The sequence below is a fragment of the Hyalella azteca genome, unplaced genomic scaffold (assembly GCF_000764305.2).
Source record: "Hyalella azteca isolate HAZT.00-mixed unplaced genomic scaffold, Hazt_2.0.2 contig11122, whole genome shotgun sequence".
Lineage (NCBI taxonomy): Eukaryota > Metazoa > Arthropoda > Malacostraca > Amphipoda > Hyalellidae > Hyalella > Hyalella azteca.
The window spans coordinates 184,223-209,610 of record NW_025941131.1 but is presented as its reverse complement, the minus strand read 5'-3'; the positions used below and the strand labels follow the sequence as shown (position 1 = coordinate 209,610).

Below are 25,388 nucleotides of genomic sequence, written 5' to 3'. Positions count from 1 at the left end.
ATGAATTTATCTCCGGGTTCTTTTAAGGGGAATTTCAGCCCTTATTTCTAAGGCGAAGTACATTTTAGTTTGAGGTTCAAATATCAGTTCCTTAACCTTAAAAATTAATCTAGAAAATCTCTTTTTATCTGCTAAGTCAACGACAATTCATGCAGTTACTTTAATCAACTTTCCAATAATTAGCAATAATATATGAAAGATATTCATAAACTGAGCAAATTGTCTGCTGGGTATTAAGGTGTATTATAATTATACATACATGCGTATTTTACGACACTGTATTATGCACGTGCTGCAGATTTTATGCCTTTAACGTGTCAATGAATATTATACTTATTTTCGTAATTGGTCGCAGTAATTTAGGTTAAAAATAATAAAGGTAGAATGCTTTGTAGGTATGATCTTGGGACAATACGGGAGGAACGAGACTTAAAATATTATTTCATACAACTTCATGACTTATAGTTATCTTTTACACAGTCAAATTGAGCACTTATCAAAAAATATTTAAATACAAGTGAAGTATTTTGGAAGTTTATGCAACGTTCAGTTGGATAGAAGCGTGAATAAATGTTATAAGTGCATCGTGAGAATATTATGTGGCGACAGAAGCATGTCGTGGCCATATCTCGAGCCGCCCCCAAGCTCCCTCCGTAAAGCTCGACCGTATTTATAAATTTGTGTGAGGTGAAGGCACATAAACACGAGTCTCTGGCACAGTTCAATTGTCACTTTTACAGCCTCATCTGTTAGTCGAGAGCGCAGCTCGCGCTGTACAATGCTAAACGCTACCCATGTAGGCACATATCGACGCTAAATATAGTATCGTACAAAATAACACTCTTTTTAGCGCATTTTCTCATTTATGAAAAAAATGCACTATTGTGCTCGCCATGTCCGTCTGTCTGTCTGTCAGTCCGTGACTTCATGTTTTCGTCGACGAGAAAATGCGCTCTCTGTCACTCACTGCACTGAGTACTGAGTTATATTTTTAATACCTTTGAGATCACGAAATCAAAGTAATTTTAATGCTCCATAGACACGCTACGCATCCAATTTAGAGTGAATTTTTGAGGAACTCATTTTGAATGGCTCAATTATTATCCATTATATTCGCATTACATACCGAGGTAAACTATTTAATCTGCAGGTTCATAATGCATCACTGTCACTCTTATTATTTATGTTTTCTATGTTACATGACGGTAAAAAATACTGGTTATTAGGAAGCAGTTTTCGGAAATAAATTTCAGCAAAGCATGTATAAAACTTACCGGGCTTTGAAGTTTCAATATGAAAAAGTTAAATTTGTTTAATAAAAGGAAAAAATTTGATAGTTTGCGCTCATTATGAAAAGTCCCAGCTAGAATTTTGTCACCTCGATTATCGTCTCACAATTTACAGAGTTTTCAATTTATGATAGAAAATCGTGTTGTAATTAATCCAGTAAATTTCACTAATATTTGATTCATATTCTCCGCTGGATTATAGTCTCGAGCATAAATATTTCAAGGGGCAATACAATGCATTTTATTCCACGGCTCAACTAACAAGATGTACGTCATCAGGAGAGGAACATAGGCATAGGAAAACAATAGCATATTTCTTCATTGGTAAGATACATGCGGCCGAAATTTTTTGATCCCTAGCATAAACAAAATTTTACTTTTATCTTCCGTTTTCAATAGACATTGTAATGCAAATATCTCTCATCAAAGATGCAATTGGACATGATGAGGTCTTTATCCTGACTTTAATCTTTGGTTATCGAGGCGAATCGTACATGGCGCTTCAAGCCAACAATGGTACGGTTGACGCATGAAGGCCTAATATCGTACGTTCGAAGTATTAATTACCTGAGCTTCATTAGTACAATCATTTCAATATTAATTACTCCATCGATGCCTAGAAATATCAGATGATAAGTTAATGACCAATGGCCGAGTTCAACACTTTCGTTCATTTTTGGTAACGCTGCACAATATTATTATTTTACACGTAGACACTAGCAATTGCTTTGGAGAACAAACGACATTATTTTGTGACTAATTGCAATGCTATCAAGCTGAACTAAGCTAATTTATGGATGCAGCTAACGGTTTCTCTTCATTTGTATACAATATAAATGTCTCATTTTTTTGTCCGTCATTTTTCGTATCGGCAACTGAGTCCGAAGTTGTTGTAATCCCTTATTAAGCGCGGTCTTGATCACAAACATATGACAGCGCATCTTATTAGATTAGTGGAATATATGATCGCAAACTTTTGTTGACCATTGCGAAATACTTTTGACGAGTATTTTTTTCTTAACGATTATTCTATGATAATGATGATATAACGGGTTTATATAATACTCATCTTATTCTCCCATTACTCAAACTACTCATGAAATTTTAAATGCAATCGTAACTTTGGCTTCACTTAACAATTTGGGTTTGATTGTTGGCATCCCGTCTGGAGGCGTAACACAGAAAGCAAGCCAAAGAATTGGAATATTTAATGTCACTTTCTCAACACGTTTTACGTTGAAGCCTCAATTATTATCGATGAATCGAATACATTGAGCTTGAAAAACCACCGCACGACCCACAATTCAGTTCATTGACGACTGCGAGTTGATTATCCATAACGATGTGGAGGAAGCGAATAATTCGTACATTTCAGTGGGTGGAAGTCGTGTCAGGTTGTGGGCGCTTCTCTGGGGTCATCATCGCACGTGAGGTCGATCTTGACGAACACAATTTGTTTGGAGGAAATCTCCGAAGTGTCGGAGTTTATAGGAAATGGGTTTTATATCTTTATGTTTTGATCATTTTAAATACGCTCTCTTATTATTGTGGTTCTAATTTTTTTCAAGATATGCGTTTGAAAATTTAATTATGTTGAATATATTTTTGGTGCAACAACTTGATTTAAGATAAGTACAGAGATATTTTGAGTACGTGAAAACTTTCTCTGGATTTTCTATAAAATTTATCCAAGGAAACCATTTTTTCATTCATGTGAAACTGTATTACGGGGAAACGACAAAGTTTCGCTCCTTCGTTTCGGCAAATAACCTAAAAAATATAATTTTGTTCTTGACAAGTGAACAGCCAACAATTACTTTGATGTTTCAATGGTTTTTGTTAAGAAATGCAATATTTGTTTAATTCTAAATGTAACAGATTCAATAACTCAAGCGCACTGTCACTGTAATTTTCCCTTAAAGTGACGTGTGCTTAAATATGGGGTGCTTAACTCTCGCTTCAAAGTAATTGGTTCTTCAAAAAAAAGTAGAAACTCCCCCCAAAAAATCTACTATCGAGAACGAAGCCATCGACTGCCGTCATTGTACATGGAGTCGTCATCGTGCGACAAGGCGTTAAGCCCTCACAGTCCATTGAGTCCTACGCTTCAGGACTATTTCTCACCTTTGCCTTTGTATTTTGTCGCAGATCGGTCAGCCAAGTGGGAGGTCTAGCTCTTACTTTACAGCCTGCCTACGCACTTACATAAAAGAGACCACAACAAATAAGGAACGCTTCAGAAACTTCCCTAGATAGCGGGGGCAGAGAGCCTGGCCATGTGCTGTTACGAGTAAGCGTTTTATACGTGGTGTGGAGATATGAACTGGTTATGCTTGATACTGCCGCAGAATTTCCTCGCATCAACATTTAATGGTGAACGCTGGACATATTTTCCAACGATGAACATGTATTGCAGGAATTTTGACGCTTTTGGAATTGGCACTTGGTATCATTCTTTAAATGAGGCCAAACCTGAAGCTTACATTCTGTGCAAAGCACAAATTGTGTAACATATGAAGCTGCAGGTAAGACGATCACCTTATTTGATCTAACTTTTCGTCGTCATTTGTGTGGTGCTCTGCAGTTCATTTTCCCGCGATATCCTTAAATGCCATCAATTAAAAAGCAATAAAGCTTTTTTTAGAAAAATATGTTAATTACAGCTATGTCACCCAAACAGCTTGTTTGAAAGTGAGAATTATTTGAGTTGTTCAAATTAATTCAACTGTACTAAAAATTAATTTGAATGTTTGTTAATTATTCAAGTGGAAATTCAAGAACAAATTTCTCCAACAAACGGAAACTCGTAAGCGGAATCGCTTTGGCTTTGGTGCCGGGAGTTCATTGCTAGCAATAGATCTTGTAGCCGTTGCTCTATCTAGGACCATCGCTATATTTCCTTCAGCGTCCAACTGTAATTGACATTTATTGATCAGCAGGTCGACATGCCGTGGCCGTGAGTACAACAACTATAGACAAGGTGTTTGTGAACGTCACCTGTAGTTTATAGCTCCACTATTGGTGCTGGGACATTGCTTTTCTAACGCGCGCTGTTACTCTTTACTGCGCTTGTCATGCTGTAAAGTAATCGCTATTAGGATCCAATTATTCTGTACGATTTGAATATTGTCTGTAACTGTTACAGTCAACTCGGCATCGCGAAAGTAATACCAATCTTTGTAATATTTCTTTCCATTTTAGACTGAATACTGTTGATGTTATTTCGCGTTTGCCTCATTCAAAAGTTAAGTGATTGAATAGAGTGTCACAGCGATGGTCTTTGCCATATATATAACGTGCCAGTCTTTTTTTATTCATTGTTTGATTCAAGCTTGCGCTGATGAATGAATAATTCATCATGGATTGATTAATATTTTGATTCTAGTTTACCGGTCACCGAATATTCGATTAATCAATGTAAAATTGTGCCATTATTTTTCGCTCAAAATCTTTGTACACCCTGAATTGAGCTTCTGATTATGGTCATTTTTTGTGGTCTCTTTCATTTTTTTATCACACTGCTACTACATCTTCAAGATGATATTCGTCGCAATGGACATTCTAAATTCAGAATTCTTCCACGCCGAAACACTGACTTGCACGCCGGTCAAAAATTTTTATGAATTTACAATGATTTACAGTGAATCCACTGATGACATTGGATTCACCTCACTAGAGCCTGATCAATCTAGTAGCCGGATCAATCTAGTAGCACTAGAGACCCGATCGTTCTAGTTGGCTAGTACCATCACTATATAGAGACCCGATCGATCTGGTGAGCTAGTCCCGCACTAGAGACCCGATCGATCTAGTAAGCTAGTCATCGCACCCGATCGATCTAGTGAGCTAGTCACCTCCCTGGGGACTCGATCGATCTATTGAGCTAGTCCCGTACTAGAGACCCGACCGATCTAGTGAGATAATTCCTTACTACGTAAGACCCGATCGATCTAGTAAGCTAGCCACCGCACCGACCGATCTAGTTAGCTAGTACCATCACTATAGAGACCCGATCTATATAGTGAGCTAGTCGCATCACCTAGAGACCTGATCGATCTAGTGAGCTAGTCCCGCACTAGAGACACCCGATCGATCTAGTGAGCTAGTCGCATCACTAGAGACCCGATCGATCTAGTGAGCTAGTCGCATCACTAGAGACCCGATCGATCTAGTGAGCTAGTCCCGCACCCGATCGATCTAGTGAGCTAGTCCCGCACTAGAGACCCGATCGATCTAGTAAGCTAGTCACCGCACCCGATCGATCTAGTGAGCTAGTCACCTCCCTGGAAACTCGATCGATCTAGTGAGCTAGTCCCGCACTAGAGACCCGATCGATCTGAGCTAGTCACCGCACCCGATCGATCTAGTGAGCTGTCAAGTACTCATGATTGCTACTAAATTCCCTCGAAGCCACCCAAAATAGCCTCGTGTTCTGAGTTACGCGCAGGTTTTCCCATAAAACTTTCATCGATCAAATTCCCATGATCAGCAACTCGTAGCCGCGTCCAATAATCTGCTGCGTCTATCAACCTTCGGCTTGTATTAACTTTTTTTCGACTCTGTGAGATGCATTCGAGACTTGATGCGTGTAAATCAAGACCGAAGGCTTCTTCGTGAATATATACTTATTTTCCTCTTATTTTAGTATTAAATATCGTGAAAAATGTGTTATTTACGGATTGATTGTCGGTGAAATCGTATTGGTTGAAACTATCCGATAATACATCGATGATATTCATAACGTTTTTTTTTTGTGAAAGCCCATGGAATTTATATAGTTTACGTTGCAAACACGTATAAATAAACTTATCAGCCAATATTCCCTTTAGGATTTTACATATTGCGTCATGGCTGCATGGATTCCCCTATTTATTACCATTCTCTACCGGACTTGAAAAATGTGAATAATTGCAATGATAATGTGAATCATAACTACTTATTATGGTCATTGAGAACATAAGGAACATCTGCTAAAATTTTGATGAATCGTTTTTAGTCCTCGTAGATATTTGGGTGTCGATGCAGTGTGTATTCGTTATAATGTCCGTGTTTCAAGAATTTTTAGACAGAACTCTGGCTGTAACACGTGTGCCTTATTGGTTTATAATAATACATACAGTATTACCGTATACATTATTGATACGTTTCTATACAAACCCCATTAGTGTTCACATTATTGATGTAAAATCGTGCATACACTATTACCGTATACATTGATGCATCTGTATACAAACCCCACTACGGTTTACGCTATTGATGCATAATCATACATTCACTATTACAGTATACATTCAAGATGAATCTCTATACAAACCCCATTAGTGTTTACACAATTGATGCATAATTCTGCATACACTATTCATGCACTTGTATGCCTACATTACCCTCCGTTACCGCAGAAAACGCCTTTGATAAAAAATCAACGTACACAAGGCTGCCAGAAAGAGACTTGCCTCATCGATGCTGTTTCGTTCAGCTCGGAAAGATCGGCTTAATTAAGCAAAGCCTGCAAAAAATACCTCATTAAGGTCTGATCGGCGAGTGGGTAATCGGTGAGTTGATGCGCTGAGTAAACTTCTCAGTCGAGTTCAAAAGATCCGATGTCTACAGGCGCCACAACATCCCATCTCAGGCGTTCGACGCAACGCTTTAGCGCTAGCTTCGGCGTTTTTTTTTAGTTTTTTTTTTTGAGTGTGTGAAAATGGGTGTTGAAATTTTGGGCATAATTATTTTGGTCAACAATTGGTGTAAAAATTTATTGCTTGTTTATTATTGATAGAACCATGCTGAATGTTATGACTCGTGTATATTTTTTCTGGAGCCACGCAACGCCTTAGCGCTAGCTCGCATCGCCGTTTTTTTAGTTTGTTTGTTTTTTCAGTGTGTGAAAATGGGGGTGTTGAAATTTTGGGTTTAATGATTATTTTGTTCAAAAATTCGTGCAAAAATTTATTGCGTGTTTATTATTGATATAACCATGCTGAATGATATGACTGGTGGATATTTTTTTGGAGCCTTGCCCTCGGTAAATCAAAATATTAATTTAAGTATTTAACGTTATTAATTACGGTGTACGTGTGCCAATCCAAAAAATGGCAAATTAAGTTAATTTGAAGTTCAACGAATAGCTATGCATTTTTGCTGTCTTAATACTATACCACGCATCCATTCGTTAGATTTTTAATTGATCTAATATTCTTCTGTTTTCGGCACTGAAAATCTTAATGTCCAAGTGGAATAGTAAGTCAACTGATATTTATTTTGACTGTACGATTTTAATAATCCAATGCTACGCTTACACATCAAAATATGTTCGATGTAAGACTCAACTTTCTCAACCGAAAAACTTGAATAACTGAACCAAGCATTGTGAAAGGTTTCTCTTGCTTCCATGCAAGTAACAAGCGATAGCCTTTCAAATAACTCACACAACTTGCAACAAATTTGTCCATGTCTTTATAAAGGCCGAATATATTTATCCAGAAGCCTGCAAGTTATTGCTAGCCTAAAATATATTGCAGGATTTGGTCAGTCAATTAGGGAGTCACTTCGAATTGTTTCTCATCTATGCGATCTTTATGGGCAGTAAACACGACTGGATTTGAAGTCATATTAATTCAAATGGTCGTCCTTCTCCACAGGAATGTTTTAAATTGAAGCCCAGGCTTCTGAATTCATTTACGATCCTTTGTATCTTCATGCACTCGTTTTTTATAGTTAATTGGCGTTTCTTATGAAATCGGTTTCAATACATGAAAGCTCTAGCAGATCCTCGCACGACATTATTTTCAATAATTTGCTTATATTTTTGGCATCATTAGCATAATTTTTATCCCGATACCATAAAAATTGTAATTAATTAATTTACAACTTCAAATCTTTCCACCCTTGTCTCAATGACTAAAGGGGAGTCTTATATTAAAGTTTGACTTGAAAATAATTTTTTTTAATGCCCAGACAAGCAAACGGGTTCAAGAAATTTCAGAGTCGAAGAGCCTTTCAGTGAATTTACTGCTGCGTGCGTGCAAGAAAATGCGCACAAACGAGGTCCCGTGAACGCTTTCGTTTTGCTCATATCGAGGCCCAAATGAAGCTCTGTGCTAATGAAGAAGCTTCACGATGATCCTAGAAGGACTCTAATCATCTCATTACCATTTATATTACGCCGTGATGACTGTGAGCTCCATCAATTAAAAGAAATTATCGAATATGTCAACAAAGGTTCGGATTAATGCACGGAGACTTGATCAGAGACGGGATGGCGATTTCGTTTTTTTTGGTCTCACTCCAAATTTGCGCGCCAGTAACAATGGGCAGTCAAATTAACGAATGTCGCGGAAATTCTTTTTTGTCTGCCAATTTATTTGAATTTTTGTCAGATCGTTGAAATTCGTATGCTTCATACTTATTCGTAGCTATTGAGTCGGGAGTGACGAGCACATGGGTATTTTTTGTGGCAACATTCATAGTTGTCACAACAATTTGAAACTTTATTTTTACAGCTTGAGACACAATTCTACAGACTTCCTTTCCTTAATGGATCTGCGCAACCATTTGTTCATAATTCAGCAGCTTGCACTTTGAATTCCGAGTCAAAACTCCGTCCTAAAATTGAAGAAAAATGTAGACCCTTATAATTACTCATACTCTACAAGTTAGCAGCTAATTCTCTAACCCTTCTTAGATCAAAATATCACGGAAAATCTTATCTCATACGATGATAATATTAATTAACATCTAGATGCGCAATCTATCGCCACAGATCTGGGCCTAAACTTTCAAAAAAAGTTAAGAGATCGTAAGTTCATCAGCTAATCATTGACGGTCTTTCAAGCAAAATCCACCAATCATAGACAAGAAAATAGAGCGTAAGTACTTACGTTCACTTAGCGAGTTTTGAAAGTATGGCCCCTGAGTTCTCTATTCGTTGATCATGTGCAAACTGTGAGAACTTTTCTAGCGTTAGTCATCGAAGCGAAGCTCTTCTTCATCGCCGGTAAACATTTGGAAAGCTGCTAATTACCGACAGCCGAGGTGTTCGCTGACGTATTCAGTCCCAAATGTAAACTCGAAAATTCTTTTGCAGCGATTCCCCCACTTTTGCATCTGAGTAAAGTGTGGTAAATCCTGGAATTTTAAACCTCATGTAGCATTGAATATGATGTTATAATTGGTGAGAAAAAAGGGTACTGTACTATAACAATTGTTATTCCCACAAACAAATGTTATTTTATTTTCAAACACGAAAATTTTATTTTAGCCTCGCAATGTAACCGATCAAACATTTTTTATATCATATTTTCAAATTTGAATTTATTTTAAATGCTTTGAATCATTATCGCGGTAATACAAGCTCGATACAAAGGAGGGATGTACAATGGGCTGCTACTGAAGGAATTCAAGATGACAATCATACGGCGAGCCCTACAGCAAGACTGCTCTGCGACTGAGCGATCGTATTTATATGAGAGACAATTCTGAGTAAGGGAGTCCCGGTACAATTCATCTCTCGGACATGTGAAAGAGATGCAAAACACAAGTGGATCGTCAAACAGAGCTCATCTTTGTGCATTTGAGTGCCCCTTGCCTGATAACTCTGACAAATCGAACTTCTTTGTCATGAATAGATTATATGATACGCATGATGGATAAAAAGTCTTCTTTGAACGCATAAAATTAAAAAGGAAAAGACCACCGTCGTTGAGAACATTTGCACTGTGCTGACTGATAGCAGTGACACTGATGAGGGAGTCAGCTCGTCTCGAATGCGACGAACTTTATCGCAGTTTATGTTTTGGGTTATCAATCTCATTGCTATGTACAATTAAATTTCTAATTTCCAATAAATTCTGGCTGCCATGTAATTGTAATTAATTACTTAAATTTATCCAATTTCAAATTTATTTTCAGGTACAGTTGCGATATATTATGTTCTGTAATGCATGAACGTTGCCCCCTTTTTCCATCTCAACAAAATATCTTATCATTTACCCAACCTAAGTCATCATTTAATACTCAAGATTTGACTACAAGCTGCACACTTTTTCGCATTCGGTACACGAGTCGTGAAATCTAAAGGAAAAATGATAAAAATGTCAGAGTATCAAGAAAAACTATAATTTTTACTTTTCAGTGATTAATTAATTTAATTTAATAATACAAATTTGAACTCTCCAGCAATTATAGAAAATTGGTGCATGATTTTCATTAAGAATCGTCCGAGTATTAGCCTGTAAAATAGCCAATAATAAATGTTTAATCCAGACCTCATTCCCGAGACTCCAGAGACGGACATAGGGATCAAGAAGGGGTTTGATGAAAGGGTGGGAGGTTTGGATGAAAAGGGAAGGGGAGGTTGGTTGGAAGAGGGGTCAGATATTCTGGCAGTAATATGTCCCTATCAGAATAGACACTGAGAAATAGGCTCCATATGTTGGCGCCAAACCGTACAAAATTGCGACTTGAGCTGTGCTCAACATTGACGCACACCCGCGTTGAATAAGGACCAATTGAAAGATGGACGCAGGCCACCCATGTTCTGATGAATTGCATCGCCGCGCCATTCTTTTGAATTTTCCCTCGCACGAAAATGAAAATCCAAGATGATCTTGGATTCCCGAGAAAATATTTCTTAGACGTTAAATTCTTTCATGTTTTTTACTATGAAGATGAATCTAAACTTGACAATTTTTAAATTCTCAATTTAATACATTACAATCAACGTATCGAAATTGAATTAAAATCAAATTCTTTATGCATTAATACATCGTGAATAAAACTCCTTATTCGGTGTTTAAATAATATAAATTCACATGTAAATATTTTTATGTGGTACAATTTTATTCCAAATAATTCTGGGTATAATTTTTAATCATAGACAAGAAAATAGAGCGTAAGTACTTACGTTCACTTAGCGAGTTTTGAAAGTATGGCCCCAGATCTCTTGCAATGCTCAGTCCGTGGCGATCGCTTCAATATTCGCAGAGCGACGGCCAATCTTAAGAGCCGTCATATGCAGCATCGCTGGCCTATCAGCTCTGCTCTTGGACGGTTAACTGGTCGCTTCCTGCATTGACTTCGCATTCATTTTCATGCAATTCACATCATGACACATGTCCTAGCCATATACTTTTACGTTTAACTCCAAGAATTCCGGCAAAAAATTTCGAAATATTCGTTTAAATTCGCGTTTTCATGAGTGGTGAATCCGGTTTTTATAGACTCGAACTAAATTTCCTACCTTGTTAATGATATATTTATCATTTGAAAATTTAGTCATATTAAAACTTTAATCTGATTAGTTTTTCAGGCCACCAAGTGATACACTTAGATCAATTTGATTGCTTTAACCAATCTTTCAACACAAATTCATGTAAACTAGAAAAAAAGATCAACTGGGTAACTTATCCATTAATAATCTTAAATTCAGCGAAATAATTGTTTCAGAGTAAAGGGTACAGTTTAGTGCCTCTCATTCAGCTTCCTTTGGTATTCATTTTTTTCCAGAATGTATTACTAATTCAAATAAGCTTTGGAACCTAAATAAAAAAGGTTTTCGAGATTGACATTAATTTGACTTGTTTGAGTCCTAGAGCACTAGTTTGTTCTCCTCAAACAATATAAAACAGTGAACATTCGAACTTTGAAACTACGCTAAGAAGCTAATGTATCTGACTGCGTCGCAGGCTTTAGTAGTAGGTTAATTGGAACACGTAAATATATTGTTACTGCTGACCAACATACTGTCACAATATTCTTCAATTTTTTGTGACTTTAATTTGTTAAACTGAAAAATCGTGCGCAGTGAGCGTCCAAGCGTTACGAGCGTGTATGAAATAATCTAATTTCGAGTTTTTGATCTTTGAACGCAGTATACAAAGGAAGGCCTATATACATGAGTCACCCTCGTAGAGGTTGTCAGCAGCGTCGACTGAACTCATCAGTTCTCTCTATCAGATTTGCCGATGCTATTTGCTGTAGCGAGAACACCGGCGACAGCAAGCGCATAGTGCGACGCTCCTCGCAAATCTCTCGGGAGTTTCTGATTTGAAAATATGACAACGAGGCCATATTCAATTGAGAAAGCACGCGCTCGCTGTAGTAGCTTACGATGGTTGTTATTCATCGACTGAACGTTTGATCTGAACAATGTTCTGCATGCAGTTTAGATTGTTTTTTTTTTCGGCAGCAGACAAAGCATGAGCACACAATGAAAAATATGCCTTCGATTAGCGATGAACAAAGTAAAGGTGCCTTGCGTATTTCACGCAAGGCAGTGTTTAATTTAGTTATTTCGTCTTTGATTAATAAAATTGCAGTTTTTTAAGCGTATGTTACCTTGAATCGAATGAGATATCGTTTGTTAATGTGAGATTACATAATCGGGTAAAATGATGTTGCAATAAATATTACATGTTTCCAGTTAATCCTTGCATTGTGCAATTGCAATAGATCGGCAAGAACTCGGTTTCAATACTTCCGATATACGTTTCTCTAGCCATTATTGACTTTTATACATGAAACAAAAAAAAATTATCTTATGGAGGCATCTCTTTTTCTTTGCTACATAATGCAACTCAGTCGTTCAACGTGAAATATAAGTAAACAAATATAGTTACTATGCAAAGTGTACTATGGATTTTTCATAATTGTTCCAGTATTGCCAATATTTATTCACAGGTGTTTGGTACTATTATCCAGTTTCGTATTCAATATATAACTAAATACTTGTAGATTTTTAAGTAAACAAATATAATTACTCTGGACAGTGTACTATGGATTTTTCATAATTGTTCCCGTATTGCCAGTATTTATTCACAGGTGTTTGAAACTATTACACAGTTAGAAAAAACGGTGAAAAAACGGTCGAACCGGCGTTCTAGTGGCCAGTCACCCCGTAAAAATAAACTGTTTCGCCGTTTTTATAAGATGTTTTACGGATTTTTAGTGTTAAATTAGAATAAGAATAAAAACGGCGACACGGTGTTTCTTTTCGCGTGCCTACCGGCCACTGAAACGCCGGTAATACCGTTCACGGGAATTTTTCTAACAGTGTATCTAGTTTCGTATTCAATATATAACTAAATACTTGTAGATTTTCTTCAACAGAGTTCATCTTATTTTTTTACGATGTTTCTTTTATACGCACTGGGCAGGAAACGGCCTATGCCCCGATGCACGAAATGGCCTCAATGCAATGCATGCTTCATGGAACCACTTTAAAGGTATTTAATCATTTTAGAATTTAAAAGATTATTATTATTATAATAAAATTAAGAAAAATTTCGTGTTTTTTTCACAAATGGCATCTCATTTCTTCTGCTGCCATTTCGCTTTGAACATTATTAATCGATACATGAATTCGTCTCTTGAATCCTGCAGATTAATATTTCACAGACATCAATTTTCTATCGGGCTTATTGATGTCTATTCACAGACATCAATTCTATGAATCTATTCATATTTTAATTCATATATTTATCAACTGAGCTCTGGAAGATGAAACTACGAAGGTGACAAACTATTTGGCTTCAAAGCGAGTTTTGTTAACGCAAAGACAATGCTACTTTCGTTTCTGCAGTCCGAATTTCAGCACAATGGATTCTTGTATATTTTTGTTTAAGAATTTATTGGTGCTTTTTTTATGTGTCTCACGTAGCATATTGCTTCGCATCTATTTTCTGGCCTATCATTTATCAGTCATTGACGGCATGGAAATAGTCTTTATCATAATATTATCGCCTTTCGGTCACTGTTTGGAGTCATTACGTCAGCGTGGTCAGGCCTGTTATTATGAATTTCGTTGCCATGAGCTATAATCTATGGAGTTTTATAGTCGTCATGGGCGAGTGTAATGGGTGGCCAGTCTGAGTCGTAAAATGCTTTACTACGTCCGCGGCCTTAGCAGATATACAGGCTCGTCCTGCAGCCAAATTCATGCCGATTTGTGAAATGCCTGCCTTACATCCACCCTTCAGTGGTAGGTAATCCATTTTTATGTATCTCAGGTTCAAATGACAGGTATTTAATTTTTAGGTTTAATTACATTACATTACATTACCCATTACAGCGACACTCAGGTTTAATTTAAAAACAAGAATTGGTGCAAATGTACCATGGTACATTTGCACCAATTCTTGTTTGAAAGATGAACGACCTACAATAAACTTGTCACCAATCCGTCAATATTCGAAAATATTAGGGGAAAAATTAACGACGAATAATAAAAAAAAATTTTGCTCCTTATTTTCTACTAAATACAATCTATTAGAATGAAATTTTGTCTATTTCTTTTCAAAGAGCTTGAGCAAAAATTTTCTGATTTTCGCTTGAGGTTAGAAGGAATTTTTTTTCTTTTGAATAAGAAATATGTAGTTATTTCCCTTGAATTTTGAAATGCATCAGAGTATATACATACAATTTTGGGAATCAACTCGCGAAGCTTGCATTAAGTGATTATTTTATTTTACTTCTTGTAGAACACATTAAAATTTAATTGTGTGCCCCCGCTTCCATTGATATATCGATGTTTTCTTGTAGGGAGTATTATGTCACATACTAAAAACATAAATCAAGCGAGGCTCCTGTATTAACCTGAGATATGATTGAAAATCAAATAAATTGGCAATAAAGTAATTTACCGGTGATGCTTATGCAAATGTGGACTTATATTACGAGTACTTCACACCTAACTCCATTACAGCGACCAAAATTACCAATTTCTAACAATGTTGAGTGCTCGGTAATGATAACTTCGTGGTTGAGATCACGTCGCGCTACAGCGAAGCTAAACTTCGACGAGCAATGACGAAGTCACGATTTTTTCGGCGAGCGTATCGATTCGGTAGCGGAAGTCGCTGTCATCCGTAGTTTATTGTACGACTCTTTAATTAATGGCTTTGCGCTCACAGTTTCGGTTATAATTCAGATCTGAGGGAGATCCCTAATGCCACTCTTCGATCTGTTTTTAGATTCTCTGGCTTTGAGCATGGACGTTTTTCACTGCGCCGTGCGGGTAATGAGTTCTGTGTGACTTGATTTACAGTCGCTGTTGTTCTCGATTTAAGTATTAAATGTATTAAGAGTGTTTGAGTATTAAAATCGCACGTGTTCGTTGCTCCCGAAGACTAGAGAATAGTCGGTCACTGTGACGGCTTGTCATGTAACCTCCATTGTTTGAAAATCATTGAATTTTATATCAATTCAAGATTCGATTATTATTTTTTGAATGAGTGTTGAAATGATTCGAATCATATTATTTTAAACAATTTTTTTACTTCAATGGTGAGCCAAGATAGCATTAGAAATTTAAATGCATCAATCTCCAGTAGAACTTACATTTCCACAAAGATATGCTAATCTCCATCCTCGATATTTCATCAAAATTAAAAAACAATTTTGCATTAATAAACTTCCATCAACTTCAGATCATATGCAAAAGTACAAAAAATTTAAATACATTCACCAAACCAGATTCGATTGTCTATTCAACACAGAATCATTGCACCTTAAAACATATATTGATGGCTTTTCTCTTCTAAATCGCCTTTTGACTGAAAAATTAATCGAATTATTTAATTTTTCAATCGCATCTTTGTGCACATAACGCACTGGTAGACCGGGACGCCCAGTCATAGTCAGGGCCTGTGCGTATCTTTGCGCACAAACGCACTATAGTAGACCGGGACGCCCGATCATGGTCAGGTCTGGTGCGTATATTTGCGCACATAACGCACTATAGTAGACCGGGACGCACGATCATAGTCTGCGCTGGTGCGTATCTTTGTGCACATAACGCACTAGTAGACCGGGACACCCGATCATAGTCAGGGCTGGTGCGTATCTTTGTGCACATAACGCACTAGTAGACCGGGACGCCCGGTCATAGTCAGGGCTGGTGCGTATCTTTGTGCACATAACGCACTAGTAGACCGAGACGCCCGGTCATAGTCAGGGCTGGTGCGTATCTTTGTGCACATAACGCACTAGTAGACCGGGACGCCCGGTCATAGTCAGGGCTGGTGCGGGCGAGGCATGCGTAGGAAATTTAGAACACAATGAGTGTCCGGCAACTGGTGTCCTCATCGACGATGTCCTGCCCTCTTCCGTCATAATTTTTTCTGGCAATTATCAGTATTTATTGCGTGTTTTCTTCCAATTTTATGACTATGTTGATGACAGGCGGCGGGTATAAAACACGCTTACCGCCAAGCCTTTCTTGGGCTTTGGCCGTATGCGTATTGTGCTTGAATCTGCCTTGCATGGCATTAAAAGTACATTTCACCATCACACTGCAGTACAGTTCAAGTCTCTAGTACTTTCCTTTTATCGGTTTACGTAAAATTTCCAGGGATTTTGAAATAAGAAATAGACACCTAGCGTTTATACCTTTTTTCCAACGTTTTTGTGAACATTACTTATTCGAACCATTGACTTGCATTCCCCTTTATTCTATACCAGTTTGAATAATCATGCGGTATTGCAAAAATTATCCTACTTTAATTAACAATTGTTTCATCGTCATTTAACTTACTTCCTTTTTGTGCTAAAGTTGACTCATTAATCTAATAATATTTACGAATTCCCAATGTATGTATAGCTGACGATAGTAGATCAGTTTAAACGTACTCTGTATACTTATGTGAAATAAAATTCGACAACAAGCCGACGAAGTTAGCGATTTGAAGTGGAGTCTAATATCGCCCGTGCAGACATCACGTCCAGCCCAATAGTCCACTTTAATAGCGATCTTAACTGTAGTATTAGGAAAATTTCGTAGAAGCCATGCGCCGTGGGAGAAACCTGTTAGTCCCATGATCACGTACTGGACGCTTCTTCGCCATTACGAAGCAATGGTGTGGCTTTCTCTTCCACGTTTAATATTTAATGTTCATTAAAACACTATTATAAAGCATGTCTTATAATGCATATCGGCTTCATTTTAAGGTTAGGCACACAATTATCCGATTTTAGCCAAAGCTTTTGTAAAAATTCTTATCGATTTTTTCTCGAATGTTTCTCATGCAGACATTGCGCCACGGGAGTTTTACCACTGCTTACCGCACACAGAAGCATTTAAGAGCTCAGCAGCCGGCAATCCAACTCGGAGATTTCATCTGTTAATAGTTGTTGATTTTTAACAACCTTTTGTTTATGAATTGACTCACCGAAGCAGGGATGGAAACTCATTGTTTCCATCGAACTATGACCACACGAGTGATGGCTGGATAAAACTTTAATTGTTTATATCCAGGCATTGTTTCGGTAATGTCTATATGACATTTGCATCAGCATTGGGTGGATATGCGACGCTGGATCTCGGATAGAGATAGCAAGGCGTGGCGTCGATAATGAAGCGATAAGCCAGAAAAAAGGACCTAAAAACGAAGGATTTCTTTGAAGAAGACCCAACTCATTAAGTTGAAAAGGTAACTGTGAGAAAAAAAATAGAATTTTCGAGACATTCAGTGTCATTTTTTGCATGAAAACTTAGCACTCATAATTGGATTCAGTTTGATATTACAGCTCAATCGATTTAATTACCTATATTCGTGGTACTGCCGCGATACCACATACCTACTGTATTGACGCGGGCATAATTCAATTTATCTTATTTTTTGTATTTGTAAAAATCATTGTAAACAATCATGAAAATTGAAAAATAAATTAAGAATTCATATGATATGATTTAATTTGTTCCATTAACTTTATGCACTTAAATTTTCACTTCGTAGACGACTGGCGGACATTACTACGATTATTACTACTCTTATATCGCTTTAGATGAGGTCGTCTCGTACGCGTTCGAGATGCGCGCATAAATCGTTCAACCGGCGGTAAAATTCCTTCCAGCTTTTCTCTAACTTTACTGATCGCAAATCACGCCAATCCAAGTTTAGGCGATGCATCTCGAAAACTTGGAGCGCTCGTCATTTTTAACGAGCGTGTCGGGCGGAAGTATTTGGTGATCACATCAGGCTAATTTGTTTCATTATTTCACTAGCAATTCCACTAATATATAGGATTGATGTTTCTTCATATAACATGAATTTTACTGCGGTCGCGTATTGAGAAAATTATACATAATTAAAATTTTTCTTTCAGAAAACGTACTATTGGTGGAGTTTTCACAACGGTTTAAAGTTAGATTCACTTGCCGTTCCGCATTGTTGACCCCATATTGTTTTTAAAAGCATGATTTTTTATAAACACGTTTAATATAATTACCTTCAAAAAATCTTTACCACAACTCTTTTTCTAACGCTAGACTTGTCACATTTACTGTCCAATGAGTTACTCGCTTGTCACCTCTCTAACTGTGGAACTTTATAACGACAAAACTTGTCAAGCCTGCATAACGTAGGAAGTGATTTTATGCTTTGCATGTATAATGATGCGTCAACTCCTGTCTGAAGTTCTCATGTATTGACTTCTGTATAGAGCCCATAGTGCGATCAGCCCAAGTACTCACTAAATTTTACGCTTATTGAAATTGAAATTTTTAATCGAATACGTTTAGTGAATTCAAACTCAGCTTTGAAACCTATCAATAAAACCTCTATGTCCGTTTAAATATATTTGTATTAGTTGCTTCAGTTGCTTTAACAGTAGTTAAATTGCAAATGTTGATTATATAATTTATTTAATAATCTGTAAAAATTTTCACCCATGGCATGTCTAGTGTATCGACGTGCTCGAGAGAAGCGTCAGGGCGATCGGTCTTCTTTCACTCAAGCAAATCAGGTCTTTTCTCCTGCGTTCACTGCTACGAGGGACAAGAAAAATTGTCCTCCAACAAAGCCTTGTATCGACGTCTGCAGTATAGGAAAATGAGGGCTGCTGCGACGGCTTGCTCGGTGCTGCTTTTGTGACCGCTGGTCATCATTAGCACGATCGTCCATTGATTGAATATTCGTATTTTTTATTACGACAAATTCGAATTTTTCGAAGAGCTATTGAGGGGTTGTCATGATGGAGGCCTCGGATATAGTGTAGTTTTAACATTCACTAGTTTGCTGCTGAAGATTATCGCTTACATTTCATTTGCAATATTTTATTATAGTTGGTTATAGGGCAATAATTATTAACGTTTGTCAAAATTACGTTCATCTTCACTAACGATGCAATGCAGCCTATAAAAAATGTTGCTGGAATCAAGTTGATTCGAATTTTTTAAATTTTACTTCACCTTGTGAAGTAAATATTTTATTTTCGTACAACAGCACAGTTTAGCTCGAACTATTAAAGAAATTGAAGTCATGTAATTCTTCTAACTCCAGATAAAATTCGTATAGGAAAATGAATATGGAAAAAGGGTTTGACGCTAACTGTCCAATACCCTTAATGACGCGAGGCATGATCAATCATTTAATTGTTAGGACATGGATTGATTCTGGGAAGCACGAAGCTGCCCTGAATAGTGTCATATTGATCGGCGTTCCAGCTTGTATCCATCCTACAGAACGTGAGGTGAGGATGAACCTGGCTTAAATAGATCACTTCTGCTCAAACTGCCTCGTGATCTGCCAAAGCTGGAGCTGATTTTCCAAATTCTTGGTCCGGGCCTATACTTTCAAAAAAAGTTGAGAGATCGTAAGTTCATCAGCCAATCATCGACGGTCTTTCAAGCAAAATCCACCAATCATAGGCAAGAAAATAGAGCGTAAGTACTTACGTTCACTTAGCCAGTTTTGAAAGTATGGCCCCAGATTATCAGTAGCCGGAACTGTTCCACCAAACACTTAACCGTTTATTCTGTGGTACCGTACATCAGCCAAACCTATAGAGCTGACTTTCAAAGATCAGTGTCAAATCGATTGTCGAAAATTTTCGACTAAAAAACGCTTTATTATTTCGGCAGTACCATACGTATATTATAAGCCAATGGTAGAGCTAAATTTCAAAGTCCTCAGTCAGATCATATAGGTAGCAGAAAATGCTCGACTAAACACTTCACTATTGTTCGACTGTGAAACCGACTGTAATGTTGGACAGTGTAGTAAGCCAATGGTAGAGCCGATTTTCACAGTTTCTATAGTTGAATCATTCCTTGTTTACTACCGATAGTCAATGTCTGTGCTCACTTCTGAATATTTGATAATTTGAACCATATTTTCCATCCCTGAGGGAGGATGCATGTACGTCCAGCTCTATGCCAGGTTCTCGGCTCTATCTTCAATATCTGTTATTTATGTCTTAAGAACTCATGATTCAGTAGAGTGTGATCAACTAACGCTGATCACGAATCACTGAAAAATCTCTCACATATTTATCAGCCCGCCTGCCGTGTATTTTTGGTTAAAATTGTTGTCCAGGGGCCATACTTCAAAAACTCGCTAAGTGAACGTTCTATTTCCTTGTCTATGATTGGTGGATTTTGCTTGAAAGGCCGTCAATGATTGGCTGATGAACTAACGATCTCTTAACTTTTTTTGGAAGTATAGGCCCTGTATACAGTGTTATGTTGCTTAAAATCCTCATTTTGTGCTCGATTCTTACATTTGGTTTGCCTTTAATTTAGACGTGGTAAGTCTTGCAGGTCATGGGAGAGATCAGCCAAGACCTTATGAAGACTCCAGCTTCACACTCAAAGAAATTTTTGAAACATCGTTGAAATAACGACGACTTCTTGACCTCATGTGGGTCATCCTGTGCCAGTTTTCCCCGGCAAAAGGGCATATCAATGATACGTGCATAAAGTCCGTCACTATTAGGACAAGATGACTTATTCAATTTTCTGAGTGTTTCTGACGATGCACGAAGTGGATCACGTGATACTATTTATATCTACACTAGAGCTGTCATCGAATACAATAGACCTAAAGTATTGGATTTGAATTAGTATTCTGGTGAAGTATTGGATTTGAACGAGCCTTGCTGTTGAAACGGTGCAAAATTCCTTGCGTCAATTCATTTTGTCCTATGGACGACCTCTATATAAAAAGAATATACTATATAATAAAGTAAATATTAGCGACATCATTTTTGACACGCTTGTTAATGGGAAATAATTAGCATCAAGAGTTCCGTCACTAGATCTCTCATATTGTACATCATAAAGGAAGTTTCTATTTAGAGCCTCTATCCTGACAATGAAGACTTCTCGGTCTCGAAATGAAAGGGAAATCACGCGTAAATTATAGAAGACACTGAATCGAGTCACGTGTAAATCATTCTTGATTTCCATTATTCTCATTCTGACTAGACAACAAAATTCCTCTGGCGACCTCTTTACTTCATATCTGTTTCCTGAAGAAAAAGATGCTGTTTCTACTCAATGAATCATACCCATTGTCATAAACTCAATAGTGAACAACACCTATAGTGAACAGAGCTATCTGACGCACGTACATCTCATCATCGATTTAATTCATCAGTGAAGTCTCATTCATATACCTGGATATGTTTAATACAATGCATGGATGTGCCTGATAATATTGTGTGCTGTCGTCTGCAGTATTTTAGGTCGTTATTAGGTCACGAGTCGAATTTTCTTCACTTTTATACCCATATTAATTTTCAGCCGTTACGCGTAACTTCTATTATCAAGGTTTAAGTGTAATTGGTTCTATTTAATTTATTTTCATTTAATTATGTTGAAAATTCTGCTAAATTTTTATATTTCTACCAATAAAAAGGGTGTGTGATAAGGTATACTTTCAGATTTTATTCAGTAGACATGCCTTTTTCGCACGTGTATTCTATGAAAACGCCATTACCTTTCACCCAGTGTGCGTCATTGGATGCATTATGAATCTGTGCTACGGGCTGGCTTCATAAATTCGTCTAAAACCATCGTACGTACAAACCCTTCCTATTGTTACTTAGAGATAGCACAATGACCCTTAATGCTGGACAGATGGGAATTTTTTTTCTTAACCTCATAATCCCCGTTATATTATACAACTTTAATTACAAGCTATCAGTTAAATCTTGCAAATGCCTTACATTTGTGAAAGGGTAGCGATTCTAATTTATGTGGTTCCATCATGACGTACATTTATCTCACACTTGCGTAACAAGCAGGTACCCATATTTTTAACCATAATCGTTCTACGCCATAAGACTAATTTTGAATTTCGCTTTAATCGCTCACTAGCCTCAAAAAGTTGTATTATTAGTTATAGTATGTCATGCTCCATTGAAGAACATTCTATCGACACCGGAGCGGTAGAATGTTACAAGTGTACACTATAAACTTTTACACATGTAACTTTTGTGCAGGAGATAGGAGATAAATTTATCAATTTCTACTTTTTTAGGTCCAGTAAGTTATTCATTAAAGAGCTTAATCAATGATTTTATCGATTTTTATTAGCTATATAACGTGACACTTTTTGGGATATCCAAGTTCCATCGTGGTATCCAAATCAAAAAGTCAAAAGTTTGGCAAATCCAACTTCTAAAACGACGCGAATGGGTTAGTAAAATCTTTACTGAATTCTTTATCAAATAAAATGCCTAAAATAAATAAAACATTCAGAATTAAGGGCACTGAGCTTAAAATATTCCCACCAATAACGCGGGGAATCCTTTCCATCTGCTCAAATGTCGGGGATTTTCGCTGCGGACTCTGTGTAAATTGAAGAGATTGACCACAAAAGTCTTAAGAAAATGAGCCAAGTGTTAATTTTCCAAGTGATCGTGAACAAAGAACTCTTGTCTAAACAGCCCAGACGCTGAGGAAGGTGTGAGGTGAGTCGTCAGAGAACTACAATAACATACTCAATTGACTCCATTAACTCTTACAATTGGCCGGCGTCAGTGTGCCCCTACATCGTATAGTGTCTTGCGTGTAGCCCCGAGTAACCTGGCTACTTGACGAAAAATTTCATGCCGACATATTTCAGAATATTGAGCATTTCAAATTCAGAAGTTATAATGATATTATTCAATACCATTGCTGACTTATGTTCCACGTAAACATTTCTTAATCCTTCAATAAAGGTGCTCCATGCAAGAAGAACTGTATTTGCACGGAACTATGTATCAGGAAGACCAATTCAATGAAACGATTTTTCTAGTTATTTCATGGATTTATTCCATGTATAATATTTTTCCATAAAAATATTTATCAAACATTTTCAAATTCATGAGAAAAATCGTTGAGTCCTAAAAATGTCTTGGCTTCTTCGAAATGCGGAATAATTTCTTCGTTTCTCGCAACACATTATGAAGTTCAGTAATGATAACACCGAATTGGAGGAATTCGAACTCTGGTGTAAGCGAGAAAAATACTCGTTGCCATGGGTAGTTCCTTTTCGTGAGATTGATAAAGAAAAGATGCATGAAATTAATGTGGTTTAGTAATAATCTCATCATGGAATCTTACTTTCATTTCATTACTACTTTACCCCGTTGATCGGCTTCGTATTGATCGATTTTACTTCGATAAATCTTCACCGGCGCTGTCGAAATGCATCATATATCTGACGACAAATTTCATCCCGAGACGATTTCGGCATAATAATAATTTCAACTGCAAGAAATTGAGAATCTGTAATAAAATTGTTCAATATATTGCACGCTCGACGACTGGAAGGCGTTGCTTGCAGAGTGGATTCGGCCAAGTGGAAGGTCAACAAAGGTGTCCAAGCCCGGCAGGTGTGAAGTCAAAACAGCTTCAGCCGCCAAGAGAACCACTAGAAGAACCACTCCAGAGGTTCTTTACCTCCTATGCTTTATCTCCGAACCACCAAGCTCACGCAAGGGAAAACATTCCTATTCCAGGTTCCCAAGCTTCGAGTCATTCTCAGCGATGTGAGTGATCAGAACGATCGGTAGATAACTCTTCTCTTCTTGCTTCTTATTTCGAGGCAATCTTTATAAACCTCACTTCTGAGGGATGTTTTACAGGTAGAATTCTATCGGTGTCCCAAAATAGGGTTTGAGTTGGTTTATGGATACTAATGGTTTCTATTGTATCGTTGATACATTAGAATCAAATTTCCTTTCTGCTGCCCAAATGTGTCGGATCGATTGATGATGGCAAATTTGAGCAGCCTAAACATTACATTTTAGTCATGTGTACCAATCTTCTCACTCATACAATTGTACAAACACAATGTGCGTCAGTCTCACTTTTCGTAGGACTGTCTGCTTCGTCATGGAATGCGATACTGGAAAATCTTGTTTTAATTTCACTGTCGGTCGAAAGAGAATCCAGGCGCTTGACTACCAGCGCTAGCGCCGCGCAATTGGCGTGCTTCGCCGCGCGCGTTTGTCCGACTCGACAGGCGCTGTCGAAAACACATTGACTCGCTGTGGCTAATTCAATTAAAAGCAATGGCTATTTGCCGAGTTTCTGGTCAATTATTCTTCACACTTATCGCTAACATTTGCTAGAGAGATTTCCATATCAGCCAGGATGGCTTGCTGAACGCTCTGATTGTCTGCAGTTGCTAAAGCTTCTATGCCTGTCCCTTTTATGACTTTTGGCGAATTGAATTTTTTTCTGATTCATTTTCCTGGTGATTGTGACCACGCTGAGCTGAGCCTATCGGATGCGCGTGAATTTAAAAGACCTAAATTTTCTAAAATTCCTACTAACAGACATACAAAAATATTTCTGGATATGGCGCGCCGTTTGGGTCTGGATAAGCAATTATGGACGTTGATATCGTATTTAATTAATTCTATTTGAAACTTCATTACCTTTTTAGGCATGATAGTAAAATCAAAGTTGTCTACTTGGTCATTATTAATTGTTTCAGAACTCTCAATTAAATTATCACGCATATATGCCTCTCTGTTGACTAAATGAGGCATTTCGCTACCGAAAAAATGAGTACAAAGGCAAGAGTTTTATTTGGTTGTTATGGGCCACAATATTAGAAGGGATGCACTCGAAAAACACAAACTGACGGAGTAAAAATGTGTATTAATTGAGCATTACCTTTTGATGAATTTTTATGTCAAAAATCATCAATATTCTGAGTAACAAATCAAGGAATCGCGATAAAGACCACAGTGTTACTTTACATTTACTGCAGCTTCTTGTTTACGAGTTTATTATCACTTCACTCACACATTATAAAGTTTTTTATTCTAAGCCTGTCGCTAACTATAAATTAATTGTCTCGGCACTGTTTATTGAAAATA

General features: G+C 37.3%; 1 protein-coding gene across 1 annotated transcript in view; it reads left to right on the top strand.

Annotated features, from left to right (window-relative positions):
• Positions 1-25,388, top strand: part of LOC108670978 (homeobox protein cut) — a 208,269-nt gene that overhangs the window by 126,630 nt on the left and 56,251 nt on the right. Inside the window, exon 12 of the mRNA XM_018158463.2 lies at positions 13,445-13,513. Within this exon, the coding sequence (XP_018013952.2) occupies positions 13,445-13,513 (69 nt within the window). The remainder of the gene's footprint in view (positions 1-13,444; positions 13,514-25,388) is intronic.